The sequence below is a fragment of the Anoplophora glabripennis genome, unplaced genomic scaffold (genome assembly GCF_000390285.2).
Source record: "Anoplophora glabripennis isolate ALB-LARVAE unplaced genomic scaffold, Agla_2.0 scaffold196, whole genome shotgun sequence".
NCBI lineage: Eukaryota > Metazoa > Arthropoda > Insecta > Coleoptera > Cerambycidae > Anoplophora > Anoplophora glabripennis.
In genome coordinates, this window is record NW_019416363.1 from 52,262 (window position 1) to 75,639 (window position 23,378).

Genomic DNA, 23,378 nt, shown 5'->3' on the forward strand with positions numbered 1-23,378 from the left:
CTAGCGGCTACGTCAAATCGTTTCTCCGCGTTTTGTCTTATTGTCTGTGTAGCGTTTGTGTATTGTAAGTCTCGTAATATGTCAGTGTTTCTTACGTACCAGGGCGCGTCGGTGGCCGTGCGGAGGGCTATGTTTTCCACAGCCTGTAATGACTTTAAGTGGCTTTTTGCCGCGTGACCCCACGCCGTGGAGGCGTAGGTTAGCTGCGGTTGAAGTACCACCTTGATAAGCGTTCGCTTATTCCTTAAACTGAGGGTGTTTCCACCTTTGAGTAAGGGATAGAGCCTAGCCCTGGTGGTCTTCGCTCGCGCCACCGTCACCACGATGTGCGGTTTCCACGTGAGACGCTGGTCCATCGTCACGCCCAGGTATCGTGTTTTGTTCAATAACCAATTTTATATAAAATATAATACAATACTTTTAGAGACAACAACAAAGGACCCACACGTAAGAAGAATAAATACCTTGTTTTGCTAGTGTCACTGCCTCCGCCAGAGGGCGAGTGCTTGGCTACATTCGCGATATGTTAATATGTTTTCTCCTTCTGCTCATGGTTATTCCATATTAGTATTTATCTATGGGTTATCCTCATGACAATTTGACAGTCTGTCAAATCTATGGAATATGGAGTCTGTGGTGGCTAACTGGAAATTGTTTTCAGAAATGGAGTATTTTTTTTTAGTTTTTTGTAAACTATACCCAGTGAATTTGGAATAAAGAATAAGAAAATTAAGATATTAAGTGATAATATTGTAGTGTAAAAACCTTAACGATATATAGGATATAATAATTCTGGTACAATAATTTCCTTACTGGGTAACAGTGTGTAAGCTGCACTAAACAGAGATTATATTTAATATCAAAATACTTTTCGCTTAATTACATAATTATAAAGTAGGTATGTATGAACAAGATTTTGGAATTATGAATCTAGAACATTTAAATTTTAGGTTGGAAAATGGCCCTTCCCGCAAACTACAAACAAGTAGCTATTCAGATGCCAAGTCCTCAAACATCAAATCGTAAGAATGGTTTAATTATATTTGAGAATAGAATATTAGACAATATTATGGATTTTGAGTAGTACTTATACTGCGTAACGTAAAATTTAGTTATATTACATAGATATTAGCTTGTGATCGCATGAGTATAATTTAAGGATGCTATTTTTTTAATTGATAATAATTTAAGTTACTTAGCATCTGGAATCTATTTCGGAATTAAAAGCATGTTATTATTTATTTTACATTTCTTTTGTATTTAAGTAAGCCTAGCTTGCTATAGGTTTTATGGAATATAAATAATTTTTATATTTATATTACTATTTCACAATTTCGTCTCTGACATGTCGAAGAAACCTATTTTCCATGTTGGCTTTAATCAAGAGTATCACCTCAAATTTCACACTGTTTATTTCGAACAGTTATTGAGAAACCACAGTTTAAATTTTTTCATGAAATTCGTCTTACTTTCGTTACATATTTTTGAGTTTCTCTTATGACTTCATTTCTCTTTAATTTTCTGACTTGTTAATAAGATGTTCTTATTATTTACTAATTTTATTAAATCTCATTTTAAACATATATTAAGAAAAATATTTACTCAAATACGGGTCTCACTGAAATTTAGCTCAAAGTAGTAGTACTTAAAGACCTGCATTTTACTATGTTTTAAAAGGCGATACATTTGCAAATTTTACATTTTTGTAATATATATTTAAATTCCCTTATATCGGATTATCATTTTTCTTCTTTTCTTTTTGTAAAACCTATAGTATAGTTTGTAGAATAGTGCTGATTGCTTTGTTTGTGTTTGTTGTTCAGATTTGCTGTCGGCTGGCGCGCCCATGACTTTCAACATTTTGAAAGGTAACTGCCAATTTCTCTATATTAACACTCTTATAGTGAATATCCTCACTCTGTGTGTATGATTTGATGAGTTTAGAGATTTCATTAGTGCTATAATAGAGTCCGATTTTAACTTCGCTTTTAAGAGAGTAGAAAATTGATAGATTTTTGTTTTGAAGCTTATATAATATGTTGTTATTTACCCAGTGCAGATAATTACAATTAATTTTTGTAATAGTTTGATTGATAAACTAACAAATAAAATACATAATAGTTTTGAAGAATTGTCTACATGACAAATATAAAGAAATCTTAATTTTAGAAAAGATAATCCTTAAAATATTAGCTTTGCTTGATGTAGCAATCTCGGTCTAGTTCAAGATGAGTTTCCGCATGAGACGCAAACGCAGTTTGAACTTCGAATAACCAAATTCAACCCGTGCTTGCGTCCAATGCTTAACATCATCTTGAAATAGCCTAGAATCATTACTGCGAACAAAGCTGGTATAATTACATAGGTACAGGAACACCATTTGGAAAAACGAAGAAAGTGTAAGAATTACTAAAATTTGTTAGGGTCAGTTAAGGAGGTTTATCTGATTTGGAATTGACAAACAGATATTCATAAAAAATTTAATATTTGCTTATTAAAGTGAAGAAAATCCTCAAAAAAAATTATGACTAGTTTGGATACCTAAGAGACGAGATATTAATAAAATGATTTTTCACGATTTAGTACGAAGTCTTATGAGAATGCAGATTTTTTTGGTTTTTCCACTTAGAATGCGCAACAATTGATGAACAGTTTCCACAGCAACTTATATAAATATGAAACCGGTATCTAAGGAACCGTATGACAGCTCGTAGAAATCGATTAAGTACTTGTAAGATACATAATTTATAATAATTGTCCTTCAAACTGCTGTCGTTGACTAACTTAACCTGTATATGCGTGATAGTGGCAATGCCGCAGTTCTCGACGTAGCGTATTATTTGAAATTCACAGGTGACATATGATGTATATTTCAAGCTTAGGCATCCAAACAAATAAAATGACCAAGCGCGAGCGAGCGAACGCTGAGCCGAGTGCACCAGCTAAGTGCAATGTTGCCACATCTAAAGGCGTACTACTTTAGTCACTAGCGAATCTACAGAAACTCCCATTTGACTTTATCATACCTGATAAACCTCCTTAAAGTACTCAACTTAAACTTCATATTAAATATAAAGAATATAATCATCTTCACATAGACAAGAAAAAGGAGAACAAGAATCAGTTCATATATATCTGTATATTATTTTATTTAGATAACATGTTAAAAAAATTGATTTTTTTTTAAATTTCCGTTCTCCCTTTTATAAGAGAAAAAAATGGAACTGGTATTGCAAAATACACAAATAAATGCAAATCAATGTTCGGTAAAATTTTATCTTCTGGTTTGTAATCATAATAGGACATTTCATATAGAACTTAATATTGTCAGTGCAACAAACTTTCAGGACTCATTCGTCTCATCAGAATAAAAAAATAATACTATAGTAACAGTTTTCCTATTATTTCTAAAGGATCTATCATCCTTTAAGATTGTAAGAGTTTTTCAGTTGAAAAATTTTGTCAAAATCAAACCAATTGTGTCGGGATTAGTAGGGGTCTGAGTTTCAGCTGTTAAAAAAAAAGTTATACTGCAACAATAATTTTTACACTAGACATCCATTTTTTAGAGTATAGAAAGAACATCTATACATTTTAGAGGAATATGTCATAAAGAAGACTGTCGTGAATTTTTTAATATATGGTACTTCCTGACCTATTCTGCTTAACTAACACTAGTTCATCAATTCTCCTACAACATCTTCGGATATCCGGAGATGTTCAGACAGTCGTGGGACATCCGTGGACATCTATCGATTTTTACAGTGATCTAATCTAATCTACTGCTGCCAAATTTTCTCTGAAAAATACTCAAGAAGCATAGCGGTTTTAGTTAAAAATGGTTCATAAAAATACATAAAAGAAATTCGCTTTGTCAAATAACTTTATTGATCAAAGGAATGGGTTTAGGAAAAATCTCACCCTTGTTTTTTTCATTCTGATGAGACGAATCAGCCTTCAATGTTTGTTACAGTATTACTATTTTTAACTAGGTATATTTTTTCTTATTAACATTTTGAGTGTGATAAGTGCAAGTTTGATAACCAAATACACATTCTTAATTCTTAGTTCAAATCATTGTTAAGATAACAAAATTTTATGTTTTTTATTATAATTATTGTATATAATATAATATTAATATTAACTGCAACTGTTAAAATAATATTAACTGCATTTCATTCTGAGAAGTGGTGCAACAATTACTAAATTTTAATTTTGACAAAAAATAATAACTTTCTCACTCGATACTTATTTCTTATTTTTTTTTATTAAACCCAAAATAATCATATAACTTTATAGAAGAAAACTTTTCAGCTCAAGATTGAAGCCTGCTTTACATTACCAATTTTTGACACAATAAATTGTTCAAATTACTGGTCATGAAATGGTCGCAACTTTTTACACGTAACAATGAATTGGCTAATGTATTGGTCAAAGAAGCTGCCAATATTTAGATTGAAAAACAATCATGAAATAGCAAACCGTAGCGATCTTGTAACAGTATGCTAAACTAACTAACAAATACAAACCTATTATTTAATTGTTTGGAATAAATTCAAATGTCAAAACTGCAGAATGTAGATAAAATTGGTACTATTGATTAAAAGTATTAAATGGCATTAAAATGACCAAGATTGGCCATTAGATTAGATTAGTTTTATTGTCTCCAATTTCTTGGCTAATTTATTGAAGCTGGTAAATTTTCTGCAATAATGAATGAAAATGTACAGAAATAGAGCCAAAATTTTAAACAAAAATTTAACTTATCAAAAGCGACAATTTTTGTCTAATAACTTTTTTTTTGACAGCCTCTTAGGTTTTAATAACGAGCGTTCAAATAAAAACGATGAATATGTTGAGGGAAGTTTTCCAAAATCGACTAATAAGTCCCAATGCTGAACATGAATTTCCACCGAGGTCATGTGATATTACGCCGTGTGATTTCTTTTTGTGGCCTTACCTTAAAACACTATTTTTGAACTGCCTATTCCTGATTTAAACCATCTGCAGGCTCAACTTATAGACAAGATTCGTGAAATTAACAATACCCCGAGCATCTTAGAAAATGTCTTTAATTCTTTGAGGAACAGGTGTGAAAAGTGCTTGGAACAAGGAGCGGGACACTTTCAGCAGCTGCTTTAATTTATTGTTATAACAAGGAGGGGGACACTTTCCGCAGCTCCTTTAATTGTTTGTTATTGTTATCACGATTATTCTTTAAAATAAAGTTATATAGTCATTAACGTTATTGAAACCGACAGCTGGTATACAGCTCGTTGAGAAATGAGGTTAAGTTGGTCGCTATAAGCTACTCCCTACGTCCAATGTGTCAGAGCCAACTTCGACCACGTTTTTATTTGAACGCTCGTTATAATATAAATTTTTACTATGTCATGTTTTAATTACCCACCATTGAAAATAACTCAAAAATAATTGTAAATAAAAACACAAACAGTGGAAACTAATTAGTGTTAATATTTAGGCGAACAAAAAATGTTAAGACAGTGAATCATTACATAAAATATTTGCATGTTCCTTAGATATTTCTTTAATCCATAGGCAGCAGTATTACTTAAAAAGTACAAAATTGCTAATTTTAAAAAAAAAATATAAATGTTTTGTTGACTATAAGTATGTGGATCAAATTTGGACACCTGTTTCTGACACGCCTTAGCATAACTTTTTCAATTTATAGATTAATTTATTGGTTCAAAGATTAATGGATATAAATCAGGTTTCAGAAAATCAAAATTTTGCTTTGTGCATATCTATTTACATACAGAATTTGTCACTCAGAGAAATAATAATTCAGATAAAATAAAATGAAATTTCCGAACGATTTTCTTCATTTGTGTATTTGTCTACACTATAAATTAAACAAAAATTTTTTATCGTAACTTGTTTTTTTATATTTCTATTTGCTTATTTTGTGGAATGTAGAGACCGAGAGAAGAAAGATAAATATTTAGAGGTTGCCTCAAATGAACACTCAGACAATAATTATCTAAATCTAACTTATATAAATGATTGCAATTAAAATAGTCAAAGTTGTATTTGTAAATAGATGTGGAATACCTACCTAGTTTATAGAAATAGTTATACACATCTTCAAATTTTCTTTAAACATCTACATAGGGAATTACATTATAATTTTAATAAAACTTGTATAATTTTAAAGTAGGTATAAGAATATAGTGCAACCGATATTAAGTCTTCCATGAAATTATTTTAAAGTATTTAATGATACAAAAGAGATCATCGATCTGTATCAGTGAGTAATAAATATTATGTAGTAGAACGATTATCGATTACTTAGGTAAGTTATGAAAGGGATCTTGTATTGAATTCTGATTTTGTTTGCATGTAAATGTACAGGTTACGCGTGTGTAAGATTTTTATCTCTTTAATAGGTGTATGTTAATATATTTGTTATTTTTATAGAGAGATTAAGAGCTTCAGGAGGATCGAGCTCCACTTCAAGCGTAAGTTTTGTAATGTTTTATTTTGCTGACAGTACATCTATGTATAAAATTGCATTTTAGAAAGAAACAAATCCATTTGTTTCAACTCCAAATGGGAATCCAGGATTTGTGCCACAGAAAATCGGTAAAAGTGCCACAGTAAGTACCAGGAAGACCCTAAATGTTACGTAATAAATAAATAAGGCTACAATTTTTTTTTGCACTAACTAAAACTGACTTCCAAATGCTCTTTGTGGTTTTCTTTTGTTGAAGAGCGAATCTAAAACACTAAAACCACCAAAGGCGCCAGAGAAACCGCTTATGCCATACATGAGGTATAGTCGAAAAGTTTGGGATACTGTGAAAGCTCAAAACTCTGACTTGAAGTTATGGGAAATCGGGAAGATCATTGGTCAGATGTGGAGGGACCTTCCTGAGGATCAGAAAACAGAGTTCGTAGAAGAATATGAAACTGAAAAGGTAAGTTTGATTTACTCAGCAGATCAATTTTTTTTTCATTATTTATTATATTTTTTTTACTTTATTTGTTTTATTATTATTTTTTGTAGTTACCTATAATGATTTAGAATTGATTAAGATATATTTACTTGAGGTTCATTAGATCTGAAAAATTATGCAATTATTATCATTTTTATTTATTACATTTATTACTCTTATTACTGTATTATAACAGTTGATGTAACCAATTGCCTTTTTTCCAATTTGAATTATAGTTAATAGTGAATAGTTAATTCCTTCAGCAAAAAAATATAATATATTTTTAAGAGATGAACATTTCCATTTTTTCAGTTGATTGAAACTACCACATTCTTTTCTTCTTGTGTAACCACAAAAAGAAATGTATTATAATTTATTTTTGCAGCTGGAATATGAGAAAACATTAAAAAATTATCACAATTCCCCTGCTTACTTGGCATATATAGCAGCTAAAAACAAAGGAAAAACAGGTAAGAGAAATCAAACAATTTTTTTAAAATTTTGTACATATATTTTTTTAATCATTCACTTCACCATCATTTCAGCACATATGCACCCATGTAGCTTGCTGCTTATGATATAAACTTGTATATTTATTTTGCTTTATCTGTTATTATTGAGGGTGTTTTGGAAAGGTTGGGAAATCTTGAATTTAGTGGTACTAGAGCCCAAAATATGTCAATTGAGCAAAACATATCTTAGTCCTAATATTGATAGTTAAAAAGACACAATTTTATTTACGTTTTCTTTATTGTTGGAGAATTCTTTTATGTTGTGGCTAACTAATACAAAATACATTGAAATTATTAAAAGCAAATATATTGGAAATTACTAATTTTAGACGCTTCTAACAAGTATATCTTTTTAGTAGACGAAGGACCAGGTATTGAGATTTTTTGCTCAGAATTGTAAACAGGGTGACGCAAATAAAATTATGATTATTTCATAAATGGTAGAGCCAAAACCTAACAGAAATTTTTAGCAATAAAGAAAATATTGTAAATAAAATTGTAAGTTTGATACCAAGTATCTTTTTATATATCGATATTTGGACAAAGGCTCTGACAAAGGTTTGTTTGATTCAATTTAAATATTTTGATCTTTAGTATCTCTATATTGGAAATTTGCCAACTACTCACACCCTGTATGGGTAGTGATATATTTTTCCAAAAAACTTTGATGCTCTAGTATTTTATTCATTCAATTTGGAACCCGAATGGCTTAATTTTGAGAAAAATTTAATTTAATAATAAAATGATTACCACAAAATTTGAATAATTGCATATAAAATGTAATAGTTTTTTTCAGCTGTTTTTTTTTCTGATTCAAAACGTCAGCGATTTAATTATTCAAAATATTACTATTTTTTTTTATTGATATTCAGCTTCATAAAACTTAAACATAAAATAAATAAATAGTAATCTAGTTGATATCAATAAATTAAAAATAAAAAAATTCTAGAAAATGGAAATTTGCTGAAGTCTTAATTTTAAGTATGCGTGTATATAATCTTGTATCTGTGCCAGCGTCACTAAAAGTAACCTCACCTAATCGACACCATATCACCCCATCATCTAAACAAACTAATTTTAGTTGCACAAGGGCCCGATGGAGAGACTCACGAAAGGTCAACTAGTTCATCCAAGCAACAAGCCGCTGCGGACAGGCGGATCGAAATTCAACCTGCCGAAGATGAAGATGGTAAGTTTACAACCAAAAAATTAAAATCATGAAATTTGGTTAACTGCTTTATATAGATCTTAATGTTTATTATTGCATTTTAACAGCCTGCTTAATCCCAAAAATGAATTAATTTGTATGTACAGGAAGCTCCAAAACTAACTGACACATTTCAAAGCTAAATAAAATCCACTTGTGTAACTTTGAGTGGGGATCATATTTACACAGAGGCTGTCTTTGGCCTTTAGAAACACATATCAATAGTTTATTTTTTCAAATTCCTTATGAAGAGTATATTTCACATTTCATGTTTTTTTAATAATTTTCTTACCCCGACGCTGGACAAGCTAGTGTGGTGTCAAAAACGACACGTGTTAGTTGCAACGCATGTACTATTGAGAACTTGGCAATGCATTGTTGTCAAATTTTCTAATTTAAAGAAAAGATTAAAAAGCAAATTTCACATCACCCGCTGTGACATACTGCTCTTTGGGATAATTAATCTGATATCACCTTTTTGCAGCAGTATTTCTTCAGGCAAAAAGTAGGCTCAAGAAATAGTAGATATGATTCAATTCTTTCTTGATTCATAGACATGCTTTCTCATAATACCACTTAAAAACTTGAAAACGAAAACACAATACACTGACTGTACTGTCACTAAACACTGAAATAAATAACTTTATAAAGTTATACACTTTTACCACACAGATGTACTATACAAACACCCTTTCACGAAATGATAAAGTCGAAAACTAAATAAGAACGTAACAGACTATAGGTATATTCAGCCAATCTCGTTCCGTTGAATTAATGTGACAGTTTGTTTTTACCGCATTTACAACTTGTTAAATCAGAACGCCTGCAACATTGGCATGTGAATAGGACAGTGGAGAGTATCCTCCATTGCCTCCCCTTCGTAAACGTTAAATTTGAAATGTTCACGTTTAAATTTTCTTGCTATTTTATTTATTTTGGGTTAATTTATTATATCTACCACCAATTCGCTGCTGAGGTGCCTGAATAAGAAGAAAGAGTGGAAATATACCATAATATAGTTCGACAAAACTAGGTCAGTGTTAGAGATCATTGACACTGATATTCAAAAATAAAACATGTATAAATAATTTTTAAAATTTTTATCTGAAAGTACATAAAATTTAACAATACAGTTAATAATTCGTTTTAAAAATATCAGTTCATCGAACGGTTACCTTTAAAAACTAGCTTAAATGTGGGTAAAGTTGTGTAATCAGGGTTATCAACATTATGCCTCTAAAAAATCAAGACTAACATGATTAGTTTTTGAAATATTAAAAAAAAAACAGAAATATTGAAACTCCGTTTTTGTTTCATTTCAGTCTTGTTTGTGGTAATATTGAAAAAGAACACTTTCTCACGGTAGGCAACTTTTTGCCGTCTATCGAGTGGCATAATCATAGTCTTTCCAGAAGCATCATCAACTTAATTTTTTTAAATATGCCCCTGGAAATTTTATTACATATTTTGCAAGCCTTCATTACCCCCAATACTTTACTGCCTCAGCGCGAACCAGACTCATCTTCAATGTATTTATCCAAATTTTTCTAATTTTTTTTTTAGATTTCTATGTTTATTGAATGATTAAGTGTCATTAACCCTGCGAAAACCACCTAGTTATTTAAACTAGGGGTCCTCCATTAATCACGTGATGTTTTTAGGCCACTTTTTTACACCCTCCCTCACCCCTGGTGATACGTGGTGAGGTTGAAAGCTGCTACTTATTCTTGGAATTCCTACGTTCTTTGGAATGCATTTCGCGCGTTATTTGAAATATCGATTTTTCTCATCATACCAGATGCTCAACACATCTCGCAGTCTAAGTGAACTTGTTAAAAAATATTGCTAAATTTCATAAGGCCTTCTCCGAAGGACGGCCTTGTGGCGACGCTAAACCTACTTGAGAGCCTTTAACTTTTCAATAAATTAGTGTTGACTGAAATATTTTACTTTTTGGCCCATCCGTTTCGAGAACTAATAAATAAATCAGCACGTGTCCCGGCTTTTGTTACATATGACGCTGTATTGAAAGTTTATCGTACTTTATAAATAAAAAAGATTTCAAAAAACATACTTCATTTGAAAGTCTCACATTTTATTTTATTTTTCTAAATTGAATTACACATATAAACACAAGTTGAATGTAATCCATATCTAATGACAGTGTGTATCGAAACGATTATCTAAATTTCCTGCCACCTATCCCCATTCTTACTCTATTGCGCTGTTGCCGTTACTTCTTCGCGTTTATAACTTGGCAGACGACAAGTTGGATTTTCTTGTGTTTGATAATTTATTTCTCTGAAGTGTGCAGTTACGTACTTTTTTCTTTCTCTCATCTGTTAATTAATGACTCCGGTAAATGTCTATATTTCTTTCGTCTTACCATTTGCATTTTTTCATCCATAATTCAATTGTAAGGGTATGCATCATATCATTTCCCATAAGAACCTATATTTTTGGCATTAGTTAGAAACAAAAATGAATCTATAAGTAATTCGAGAATAATTCACAGAATTTGATTTTGCATTGCAAAAATAACATATCTCAATAATACTATTGCATTTTTGCATTTTTTGCATTTTTCCGTAGCACCCGAACCTTCTTAAAATCATATGAATAATATTTTCTTTCAAATCTGTTCCTATTAGCTTTCACTTTGGACAAAAACCAAAGAAATTCACCAATATAGCATTGATTAATACAAGGCAAATTAATTTTATAGCAGTAAGTCTAATGTATATCTTTAAAATAACACACTTTTAATAATCAGACCAAGATGATGGGTATTCAGTTAAGCATGTTGCTTACGCACGATACCTACGGAACCATCGCTTGATCAATGAGATATTTTCCGAATCGGTGGTGCCCGATGTTAGGTCTGTCGTGACTACAAACCGTATGCAGGTTTTGAAAAGGCAAGTGCAGTCATTGACAATGCACCAAAAGAAACTGGAGGCTGAGCTGCAGCAAATAGAAGAAAAATTTGAAGCAAAGAAAAGGAAGTTCATTGAGAGCAGTGAACAATTTCAGGAGGAGTTGAAAAAGGTAACATGATGTTTTTTGAGAGAACTTGTCTTAATGGATTCTGTATCTAGCACTGTAAACAAGCTGTAGACGAGGATACTTTTCAAAAGATGGTTGAGAGGCAGTATGACATTTTGAAAAAAGAGAGGAATAAAATACAGGAAGAGACAAAAGGCAAGGTTGATGAAAACTTATCGGAAAACTCCAACAATTCTAACTCTTCTGGTCCTGTGCAGGAAAATGGACAGCCTCGATCAGAGGTAAGAGTGTTTCCTTGATTGTCCGATGTAATGTGGGCATCAGTTATTTCAGATAACTGGTAACTTAAATATAAATAAATACAAATAATTTTATTAAACTATTTCATAACTTTTGGTCATGAATTTTTAATTTTTTCAGCACATGGAACAAGAACCCGAGAAAACGGAGCCTCTCCCGCAGCCACCCCCAACCTCTAATGGTCCTTCGCCTCACGTGGAACCACACAAGCCACCACTCGATCCACATCCTTACCCACCACATCCCGATCACCCCCAACAACACCCACCGCCTCAACCACCTCACCCTAATGAACCACAACCGCATCCTATGCACCCACACGCTCCTCCACCCCATAATATGCCACCTAATCAACCAATTCACCATCCATCGGGCATCCCTCCAAACGTACCCTGTCCGAGTATTGGACAAGGACACGGACCAGTACTGCCGCACATGCAGCCTAATCAAAACACAGCACACCCTCCCACAGCACAGGCCCCTCCGCCTCATCAGAACCCAATGATGCCACCGGCCCAGGTACCTCAGTATCAGCAGCAGTACCAACCGCAAGGTAAGATCTAATAAAAAGAGAAGCGTGTTTTATACAGGGTGGCTTTTTTCAGCGTCAAAATCCAATAGCTCGGTTATGGAGCACCAGGAAAAAAATATTTTAGACAAAAGTTGCTCCCAGTCAAGTTCTCTGCATTTTAAAATTAGTTTGAATTATACAGGTTGTCCCAGTTCTCCTGAGCGCCAATCAACTTTGTTTTTTTTAAATACAACACCCTATATATTTTTGCAATTTTGTATTACTCGAGGAATTTTAATGTCACTGTGATTAATAATTATGGTGTCTATTATGCACCGTTTCTATGTTAATTGATGATTTCTTAAAAAAATTATGTTTGCAGTGACTAGGAAAAAATTATTTATCTCGAAAACTAAAAATCGTAGATAAACGAAATCTTTACCACTGTTCTAAGCATGAACAGAGCTATCAAACTTTCGTTTATCTACGATTTTTGGTTTTCGAGATAAATAATTTTTTCCTAGTCGCTGCAAACGTAATTTTTTTAAGAAATCATCAATTAACATAGAAACGGTGCATAATAGACACCATAATTATTAATCACAGTGACATCAAAATTCGCCGAGTAATTCTAAAATGCAAAAATATATAGGGTGTTGTATTTAAAAAAACAAATTTGATTGGCCCTCAGGAGAACTAGGAAATCCTGTATAATTCAAACTAATTTTAAAATGTGGAGAACTTGACTGGGAGCAACTTTTGTCTAAAATATTTTTTCCCTGGTGCTACCATAACCAAGCTATTGGACTTTGACGCTGAAAAAAGCCACCTTGTATATGTAAGGTAACTGTGTATAAACTTTGACAAGAAAGAAACCTTAACTTTATTAGAGCACATTTGTGGATTAATAGAAAAATAATATTTTTTGTTTTATGTACACGGTTAGTCACTATAATTTGACAACTTATTGTGGGTATATTATTGAAATTACAAAAAAAGTTTTTAATACAAGTTTTTGCTTTTTTTATGAATTTTTATAACACAGTATTAGAAAAAACCATTGAATAATGGACATCACTAAATTAAAGAAAAATTTTTTTTTAATAGAGCACCCTATGTATTAGTGCATACTTAGCTTCGTGAAATTCTCCACTTTTCAAAAATTTACAGGGTAGTCCGAATTTTATGCAGGAAACTTCGAGGGTGTACAACTGGACGGGTCACCCTCTTTTTATAAAAAAAATATACGCCATTGTATTTTCTGCCAGTTATTATAACGGATTTATATTCTAATGCTCAAAGTAAGTAAAAAGGGTAACTTGAATTTTTCCCTAAGATTCGCCGTTTTCAATATTCTTACCAATACAGTCCCCCTTTGCAGACATTTCTAACCGTAATATTACAAGAATATTTATGTTTATGCTTAAAAGTAAGTGTAATTTGTAAGCAGATCAAACAAAATTCTTTCCACGTCACTTGTGAGGTAGTGTTCCTGGTGTGTTTCAGTTTTCCCTGGAGGCCTAATCCACTATCTTTACAAATAAGAACAATTTAAATCAAAATAATAAAAAATACATTTACCAAGCAACAACAACTAAACAAGAAACAAAATTAACGTTACGTATTTACAACAATTGTTCAAAATGCGAACCATCCACAACTATACATTTCTGACATCTTCTATTAATGGAACTAATTGAGGCGTAGCTTACAAAAACAGCCATAGTCCAAAAATTCTAAATTTGCGGTTAATATTGACATTTATGCTTTTGAGTACACCGGATCGATTGGTGAACTCAGTTTCTGCAAAAAGATCCATAGTCCATAGTTATAGTACAGGAAAGATTTGGTAGTTCTACAAAAACAACCATAGTCCACTCGAGTTTCTACAAAAACAACCATAGTCCTGGACAATGGCTGTTTTTGCCAGAAATTCGTTTTTCATCTATCTTGTCACATTTTGAGGTTATGAGTTAGTTTATTATTGTTCGTAATAAATATGTCGGAGTTTTGTGATGAAAATAAAGCGACAAATTGGAAGAAAAAGAAGGAGAAACGCGTGAAAAAAATAAATAGCTATCAAGAAAAAGAAAATCAGAGGTGTTCTGTATATAAATCATGTGGGAAAACTAGTACCTGCTAGACATACAGGTCCAGATTGTAGGTAGGTGTAAAATATAAAATAATATGTCGCCCTGAAGTAATAACAGTTTTACATTGTTATTGCAGATGTTCCCGTTTTAAATGTTTTACGACTGTCAATGAGAATACGCACAACGCGTTATTAGAACAGTTTATCTCGATGTTGTCAAAGGATGAACAAGATGCCCATTTGTTTGGTTTAATCTCCTTGAGACCTCCGCAGCGGCGTAGACCAAGAGTCGTACGTAATAATGAAAGTGACAGTGATTCAAGTGTAGAAGATAATAACAACATTGATAGAATGAAACCATTTAGTTTTAGTAACAATGCAGTGTATTCTTACAAGGTTAGGGCGGATGGTAATGAACATCCAGTATGCTTTAAGGCATTTTTAAGCATCTTTGGTGTCACAAGATTAAGGATACGAAGATTACAAAATAATCTCCTACTGCAAGGGAAATCACCAAATCTAAGAGGGAAACATAGCAGTAGGTTTAAAAAAACATCCGACCCAGTTCTGAATTTAATAACGTCGCATATTCAATCATTTAAACCTCGCCAGTCACATTATTCCAGAAGAAAAAATCCTGATCGTTTGTACCTACCTGAAACGCTATCGATTAAATCCATGTATAAAATGTTTTTAAAAAAATATCGGATCAATTTCTCTTGTAAAACTTACTGGACAGTTTTCATTTCGTCGTTCAATATTAAGTTCGGTCTACCTAGATCTGATATTTGCACCATTTGTGATCGATTACTGTCAAAGCTAAATTCAAGTATTGACTTGGAAGAACATCAAAGTATTGAAACAGAAAGAAATCTTCATCTATGTAAGGCAGATAAGTTTTACGAGATAAAAAGACAATGCAAACTTAAAGCGCAGCAGGGGCTTATTACATGCATAACTTTTGATTACATGCAAAATTTACCTTTGCCACATATTCAAACTGGTGATGTTTTTTTTGCAAGCCAACTTTGGTATTATGTATTTGGATGTATGTCTATGACGAAACCGTTGGGAAAAAAGGCCAAAATGATGTGACATCGTTGCTATTACATTATTTAAATAGTGTAGATATATCCAAAGAAGATCTAGTGCTGTTTAGTGACGGGTGCCCAGGACAAAACAAAAATTATTTAATGGTTAGGTTTCTTTATGTATTAGTTCACATTTTGAAGGTTTTTAAAACCATTACATACTATTTTCCAATACGAGGACATTCTCGATTACCCAACGATCAAGACTTCAGTTTGATTGAGGCCAAGAAAAGAAAAAATATGGCAGAAGTTCAGTCGGACTGGGACCGTTTAATATTGGCAGCTCGAGAAAAGCCTTCTCCTTTTAATTTGGTCAAAATCAAGCAGGAAAAGTTTTTTAATATAGCTAAATCCAAAGCCACCGATGAAAATAAAATAAGTTAGTCATTAAAATTTCGGCCAATATGGACTACATTCAAACAAAGCATTCTTACACGGGGCCCTGGGATACTATGCACCTGCGAAATAAAAAGAAACTGCCCAGTGAATTGACTCTAACGCCTTTGTATCACAAGGAAATTCAAATAAAACCCCAAAAACTAGGTTTTCTAAGAAATCTAGCTAGGTGTTTGAAAACTCCTGAAAATGTTCAGTACTATCTAAACATACAGTCAAATTTTGAACGACCAGGTACGAGTTCTGGTCCCAGTCAAGAGGATAATACCGAAATCGACAATGACGACAACAGCAGCGTCGCCGAAGATTAGACTACACTGTTGAATGTCAATATTTAGCCACCAGTAGTTATTACTTTCGTTTTTTTATGTAAACTTATTTTTTATAAAGTATTCTTCCAGTTCCTACTTGTAGTTATTTTTTATTTCCTGCAAAAATAACCAATGTCCGTAACATGTCATTTAATTTTTTTTTTAAGGAAATTTAGGGAAATTCTGCAATGCCATTTTTAAAGGGTATTACCTGAACATGATATAAAAGGTTTAGATTATAATTTTGTTGTGTTGTAAAGTAATGTAACTATGATAGAACGTTTTTTTTAATTTAATTAGAAATTTGTTTCATAAAACGTTATGAATCGGGGTCGAAATCTGGGTTGGGTCATCAACTTTAATTATTTTAATTTAATTAAAAGTTGATGAACAGAAGCATAGGAGGGAAAAGCCGAATGGATTTTGTTTTCTTCAATGTCCAGAAGGTTTTCCAAAAAAAAAAACTTCAAAATTTTCGAAAATTTTTCGAATTTTTTTTTATTTGCGGTAAAAATGTGAGAAAACCTCAAAAAAATTATTTTTTCCATTTTAATCATAATTTATTTCACACTGGAAAATCCTAGCTGCTCACACTAATCAGGCACTTGCATCTTGACATGCAAGGAGACTCAACATGTTAATTAAGCAATTTTATGACAAGATTGGGACTTGGTGCAAAAAATTGTGAGATTAAAACTGCAGAGTCCAAAATAGCCTTTCGAGCTTTTCAATGTAGGTCTGCTATTATTATAATTGGAAGTTTCAATTTTAAATCTGCAGGCCCAAACCCTCAATCAGTTCCACTGCCACCGAGGCCTCCTCATCCAGGCTATGGTCCATACCCTCCACAGCAAGGCTATCCCCCACATCCTCAGGGTTATCCGGGCCCTGGCCAGTACCCTCCACACGGATATTACCACCAAGGCTATCCACAGTATCCACCCCACGGGAACAGAGGCCATCCCTATCCTCCTCACGGAGCAACACCACCAGAAGGTCAACAGATGCCAGCAGATGGTTCCATCATGCCTCCTCAATTGTATGGGGGCGCTGCACCAGCAGAGGCCGATAGGATGCCGGGTATGATGCCTGATGACGGCCATTTAGGGGATGATGTCAAGAATGGTAAGTAAAAAAATTGTGGTGTGATGATTTGAATGTGTTTTTTAATATACATTTTTAACAAAGAAACAATCTGCTATTTGTAAAATGGCAATGGAAAAATTGTTAATACTGGAAATTTTATCATAAAAAATACTGAGGGATAATTTTTCCTGTTGCAGATCCAAAAGGTCAGTCGGAAAAAGAAGATAAATAAAGTGTTTTTACAATTTGCACATGTTTAATATTTTCCTAGTGTAGTTTGGTTGGATGATTATTTATAATAAGTATTAGCCTTTCTTTTTCAATTTTTATAGCAAAAATAATTAGTTCTATCACGAAAATGAATAAACCATTTTTTTATTAGTTTTTTTTTATTAGTAACTATATTTTAAAATATAGTTTCCTTTTTTGTATCAAATGACAAAAAATTATTGGAAATCTTCCCATTGCTAAATAATGCAAGGTAAGTTCAGATTTATTTAATAACATTGGCCCAAAAAAAAATTCAGATATTTTTTAATAGGTTTGGTACCCCCTGTATTTTGATCCGCTGAAGACAATTGACCCATCAAAAATGCTCCATTACGTCAGGGTTTTCCCCTAACCTCAAAAAATAGCTCAATATTAGTGGAAAACTATGTTTTTATTAATATTTTGAAATTAAAGTACACAGACAGGTTAATAGAGCCAAAATAAGAAATTTTTATCTCTGCACTTTTTTTGCTGAACTGCCCCTTTGTGGAGTTAACAACATTTTTAACCAATTTTGAACATTAAAATGGCTATAATTCGTCAAGACTACATTCTAGAGAAAAATTGCAAGAATAAAAAGTTTTTATTTTGACCCAATTAACATGCCAACATCAAACAAAAAAAAATACTGAGATGAAAATTTGAAACATTTATAATTTTTGACTACAGGGTGACATGGAAAAAGTGTAATGCATAGCACCACAAGATAGAGGACCTCAAAACATATAAAAAGTTACTATATACTTATGTCTAAATTTCTTTTGATTTCGAGATACAGAGTGTTAAGGAAATATTAGAAAATATTTATTTTCTTTTTTTTTTTTACTTCCGAATAAGTGGAGGAAATGTACTGATAATTGGTACATAATATCCTCTACAGGTTGCCAACCAGTGGTGGAGTTAGGGGCTTCACTATGCTTAAATCAAATTTATTAATTAATGCGGTCCTGTAAAAATTACTATTTTAAAATTTTTCGATAGGTAATATAATTCCTATTAAAAGTTCCTCTAATTTTTGTGTCATATTTTGCAAGGTATCCCTAGAAAATTTTTACAGGGCCGTATTTATTAATTTGATTCAAGCATAGTGAACCCTCTATCTCTGCCACTGGTTGGCAGCCTAAGGAGGATATTATGAACCAATCGTCATTACATTCCCTCCACTTAATCGGAAGTAATAAATATTTTCCAAAAATTTCTTTAACATTCTGTATCTCGAAAACAAAATAAACTTAGACTTAAGTGTATAGCAACTTTTAATATGTTTTGAGGTCCTCTATCATGTGGTGCTATGCATTACACTTTTTTCCATGTGTCCCTGTATATAAAACGTGAAATTGGTTTTAAATTTCAACACCCTGTATCTCCAATACTATCAACTTGTCGACCCATGTTTGTAATATCTTTTTGGCTAAAAGTCACCGAAAGCCTTAAAATTTGTTGATGTACTTAGTTAACACCCTCCCTGTATTCGACACAATTATATTTTGACCTCCAGATTATCTGGTATCATTTGTGCTTCTTCGTTTAAATACACCTTGTACAGGGTGGGTCAACGCTGTGACAAAGTTGATTTATTGCTAGAATAAAATTAACGCAAAATATTTGGAAATGGATTTTACAAATAGAGTTAGCATTTTTCCCAGCAAATACAACCAGTATCATGCAGATCAGAGTATGATTAAAAGTCTAAAGCGTCACTATAGAAGGAAATTGTTTGTGGAACTTATTAAAACTGATGGCAAGACCTCGATTAATATACTACAAGCAGTAAATTTCATATCAAAAGCTGGGAAAGAGGTAAGTAACAGCAGCAACCATACAGCATTCGTTTCGTCACGCGGGACTATGTAACAGTCAGACAGTAGAAACAGAGCAGTTTGGTGAGGACAATCTACCACTGACGAGGAGAGAGTAATCAGACCCTAGCCGGGTGTCTTGGCCGATGGATTTCGATCGGCCGAGGTAAGTAACACGGATGCAGGCTGGAGATTGGATGGGTGACCTAAGGCAGGCTTGGGGTGTGGCTGTGGCAGCCTACCAGAGACCAGAGCTGGGTAATTCCTGGTGAAAAAGTAATTAGCAATTACAATTCCCTTTTTTTTTCTGTAATTGTAATTGTATTTAAGTATTTTTTTTATTAAAGTAATTTGGAATTGGAATGCAGCAAAATTGTTATAGGAATTGTAATTTGTAATTATATTATTTGAACTATCTAATTACAAATTACTTCTATAAGTACAATTACTTTTTCCAATTACAATTACTTTTTCTAATAATTACAATTACTTTTAAGATCATGCGTATTGCGTAATTGCGTACAGACTTGCAGACTTCTATTATTTCATTTGAGGAAAGCCTTGTGCCGCGTGAACATTAAAAAGTTATTTGATGAATTAACCTCAGAATTAACAGAAAGTAAGTACATCTTAGTGATAATGAAGAGCAATAATATAAAATTATAGTATGAACTGAACTAGTTTGGAGTATTAGATTAGGAATAAAAATATGGTAATTATTTACTTACTAGTGGCACCCTCTCCAATTTTCACAAAATTTTGTCTGCCCCCTATTTTCGATGGTGCTGAACACGAATCTGCAGTTTTTTTGTGCGGTCAAACCCAGTTTTCCAGAAAAAATATTTCAGATAACACTACGTAGAACTCTGTATATTTTATGTAGCTTTCAGAACATCTGTTATGAACAATTAACACTGTCCACTAAACACATTTTCGTAAATTTCAAGTAAAAAGATATGTATTTAGTAAATACAAATTTTGTAGTTTGAATCCGCCATTTGTAATTCGTGATGACAACATTGAGTTCCCCCCACTCAACTCTGTTCATCCCACATAAAGTTACTATAATTTTATTTATTAAATACATATTTTTTTTTTAGTTCAAATTTGGGAAAATGTGTTTCTTAAACAATGTTCATTGTTTATTACAGATGTTCTGAAAGCTACATAAAATATACAGAGTTCTACGTAGTGTTATCTGAAATATTCAGGTTAGAATTTTGAAAAAAATTTTTCTCAAAAACTGGGTTCGACCGTACAAAAAAAACTTCAGATTCGTGTTCAGCACCATCGAAAATAGGGGGGGGGGGTAGACAAAATTATGTGAAAATTGGAGAGGGTGCCACTATAGTAAATAATTACCAACGCAATATTACACAACACTTTTAATTAAAATTTTTAACTTAACTTTTCCTTTTTCTCTGTTTGGTCACTATAATTTACTTCATGAAAGTAATTAGAAAAGTAATCGCTAAATCCATTTTCCATGTAACTGTAATTAAATGAATATAATTCCTTTTTTAAAGAATATACTTTGTAATTGTAATTAGTTTTTTTTTTAAAGTAATTTGTAATTGTAACTATCTTTAAATTACAAGTAATTACCCAGCTCTGCCAGAGACCTGGGTCGCTCAACACTTTCCGCCTGCGTGTGGTCCCCGATAAAATGGTAATGAGAATAGAGCAATAAATCTCTGTAACTCAAGACCATACTCTCATACATAAAAATTGTACCGTGTAGTAATAGGATGATTTGAAGAAAGTACTCAAGTAATGAAAGGGGGGTGTACAAGGGGTCTAATAAGGCCTAAGTGCCGCGATGGAGAAGCAATTTTCCACCACACCCCCTACATACATACATACCGAGATAATCGATTTGAAGTTTTACCTGACAGCTAAATCCACTAGACAATCTTTGAAGATTGTGAAGATGGGAGCGTAGCCTCGTTGGTAGAGTTCAGGTCTGACAGTCACGAGATCAGTGGTTCAAGTCTCGTCGCGTGACGTTTTTTTTTTGAAAACATTTCATTAAAATTCACAATTGGTTGATAAACACTATTATGAATTGACAATAAGTTTTCATTAAAAAAAACAAACGAAGTCAGGTGGGATGTTCTTTTAATTTATATTTGTTAGTATTTGACATTTTACGCAGTGCACGAGTCAGAATGGTAGTTATCATAGAAACATGGGAAGCAGAAATTTTTTAAGCATCTAGCTTTCTTTTTCTTATCTTGAAAATTATGAACAAACGAAATATTATAAGAACTGTCTGTAGGAATATTCTTCAAGTGTTTGATGAAAATTTTGAGCTAGGTTGTGTGGATTGTCCACCGTGTAAAAAAAAACCTCTTACAGAACACACCTGCTCGGGCATAAAAAGTTTCGGTAAATTCCACAAAGGGTAGAGAAGCATTGAAACTGTGCGATGAAAGAACAGATTTTCACGAAATTTGCTTCGACGTCGATATTTTGAAAACAAAATGCGCCTGTAAAAACATAACATTTACATGATTTGCTAGATGCTTAAAAAATTTCTGTTTCCCATGTTTCTATGATAACTATCATTCTGGCTTATGCCACACGTAAAATGTCAAATACTAAAAATAAAATAAAAAATATCCTACCTGACCTCGTTTGTTTTCTTTTTAAGATACCTTGTTGTACGCGGGAGCACAAATGGCTCCCTCTGTCGTGCGGACTCTCAACTGTGCCATTCAAATGGCTACAATAGGAAGCGACCTGCTAACTGCAGGTACTTTGTTGCATGACTGCCACCCACAGAGGGCGTAACACAATGATTGAATTGTCAGTGCTGCGGGAAACAACCAATCCGAGAGCTACATGCCCCTGCGGGCATTGAATTATATTTGCAACACCTAGTGCAACAGCTAGGATTATTTGTCAGTTTAACCCACCAGGCACACCGGTTTCGTACTGTGTCCGAAACCAGTCTGTATGTAACTAATAAGTCTGAAACCGGTCTGTGCCTGGTGGGTTAAACTGACTGACAAACGATCCTAGCTGTTGCACTAGGTGTTGCGAGTATAATTCAATGCCGGCGGGGGCATGTAGCTCTCGGAGTAGTTGTTTCTCGCAACACTGACAATTCATACCTTATTGTTAATTCATAATAAATATTGTTAATCAACCAATTGTGTATTTTAATGAAATATTTGAAACATACATAGGTAGTCATTATAATATTTCGTTTGTTCATAATTTTCGAGATGAGAAAAAGGATAAAAAAAACCATATGGTATGTTTTCAAAAAAAAAAAACCTCACGCGACCAGACTTGAACCACCGATCTCGTGACTGTCAGACTGGAACGCTATCAACTAGGCTACGCTCCCAGAACTGTGTCGCATCTAGTGGATTTAGCTGGCAGGTAAAACTTCAAAATTGATTATCTCGGTAATTTATGAACGCTGCGTCGAACTACTTCAGAAAATTCTTATTCAAGGTCCAAACTACACATACCATAAATATTAAAAATTATACTTCAGAAAATACAAAACAAATATTGGCATAGCAAAATACGTCGAGTAAAGTTAACAGAATATATGTGTTTGGAATAATTTAATTACCTATTGAAAGTACATAATAAAATTGGGAATTATTGTAATTGGTGAAATTTGGTTATTTTTCCTTCTTCTCTCCATATAACAAAAACTCTTTATAAGCAAAAAAAAAACCCGGTCCCTTAAGATTTGTTAAAAAGAGTTTACACTGTACTTCAAAACAGATCCATCCCATTCTATAGGTACATAATTTTGGTCCTTCGAGCCGGATTTGAACAATCAACTGTGGATACTGATAGTAATAGAAACACTGTA

General features: G+C 32.8%; 1 protein-coding gene across 7 annotated transcripts; it reads left to right on the forward strand.

The window, feature by feature from the left end:
* Nucleotides 1-611: 611 nt before the first annotated feature.
* Nucleotides 612-17,852, forward strand: LOC108908332 (pollen-specific leucine-rich repeat extensin-like protein 1). 7 transcript variants are annotated; one of them, XM_018712359.1, is made up of 13 exons: nucleotides 612-898; nucleotides 951-1,022; nucleotides 1,824-1,868; nucleotides 6,442-6,482; nucleotides 6,543-6,620; nucleotides 6,732-6,941; nucleotides 7,345-7,429; nucleotides 8,553-8,660; nucleotides 11,452-11,726; nucleotides 11,777-11,965; nucleotides 12,105-12,537; nucleotides 17,166-17,510; nucleotides 17,669-17,852. In XM_018712359.1, the coding sequence occupies exons 2-13, from the start codon at nucleotides 959-961 to the stop codon at nucleotides 17,701-17,703; spliced, it is 1,908 nt and encodes a 635-aa protein (XP_018567875.1). In that variant the 5' UTR covers nucleotides 612-898; nucleotides 951-958; the 3' UTR covers nucleotides 17,704-17,852. The 7 variants fall into 7 exon arrangements, with proteins under 7 accessions (XP_018567875.1, XP_018567878.1, XP_018567877.1 ...); XM_018712362.2 differs by having other exon boundaries at nucleotides 8,562-8,660; XM_018712361.1 differs by having other exon boundaries at nucleotides 6,735-6,941.
* Nucleotides 17,853-23,378: the final 5,526 nt, after the last annotated feature.

Coding starts and splice junctions, on each gene's coding strand:
- LOC108908332 (XM_018712359.1), top strand. CDS start 959: ATGGCCCTTCCCGCAAACTACAAACAAGTAGCTATTCAGATGCCAAGT. Junction 6,483..6,542: donor GATCGAGCTCCACTTCAAGC/GTAAGTTTTGTA, acceptor ATTGCATTTTAG/AAAGAAACAAATCCATTTGT. Junction 6,621..6,731: donor AAATCGGTAAAAGTGCCACA/GTAAGTACCAGG, acceptor TTTCTTTTGTTG/AAGAGCGAATCTAAAACACT.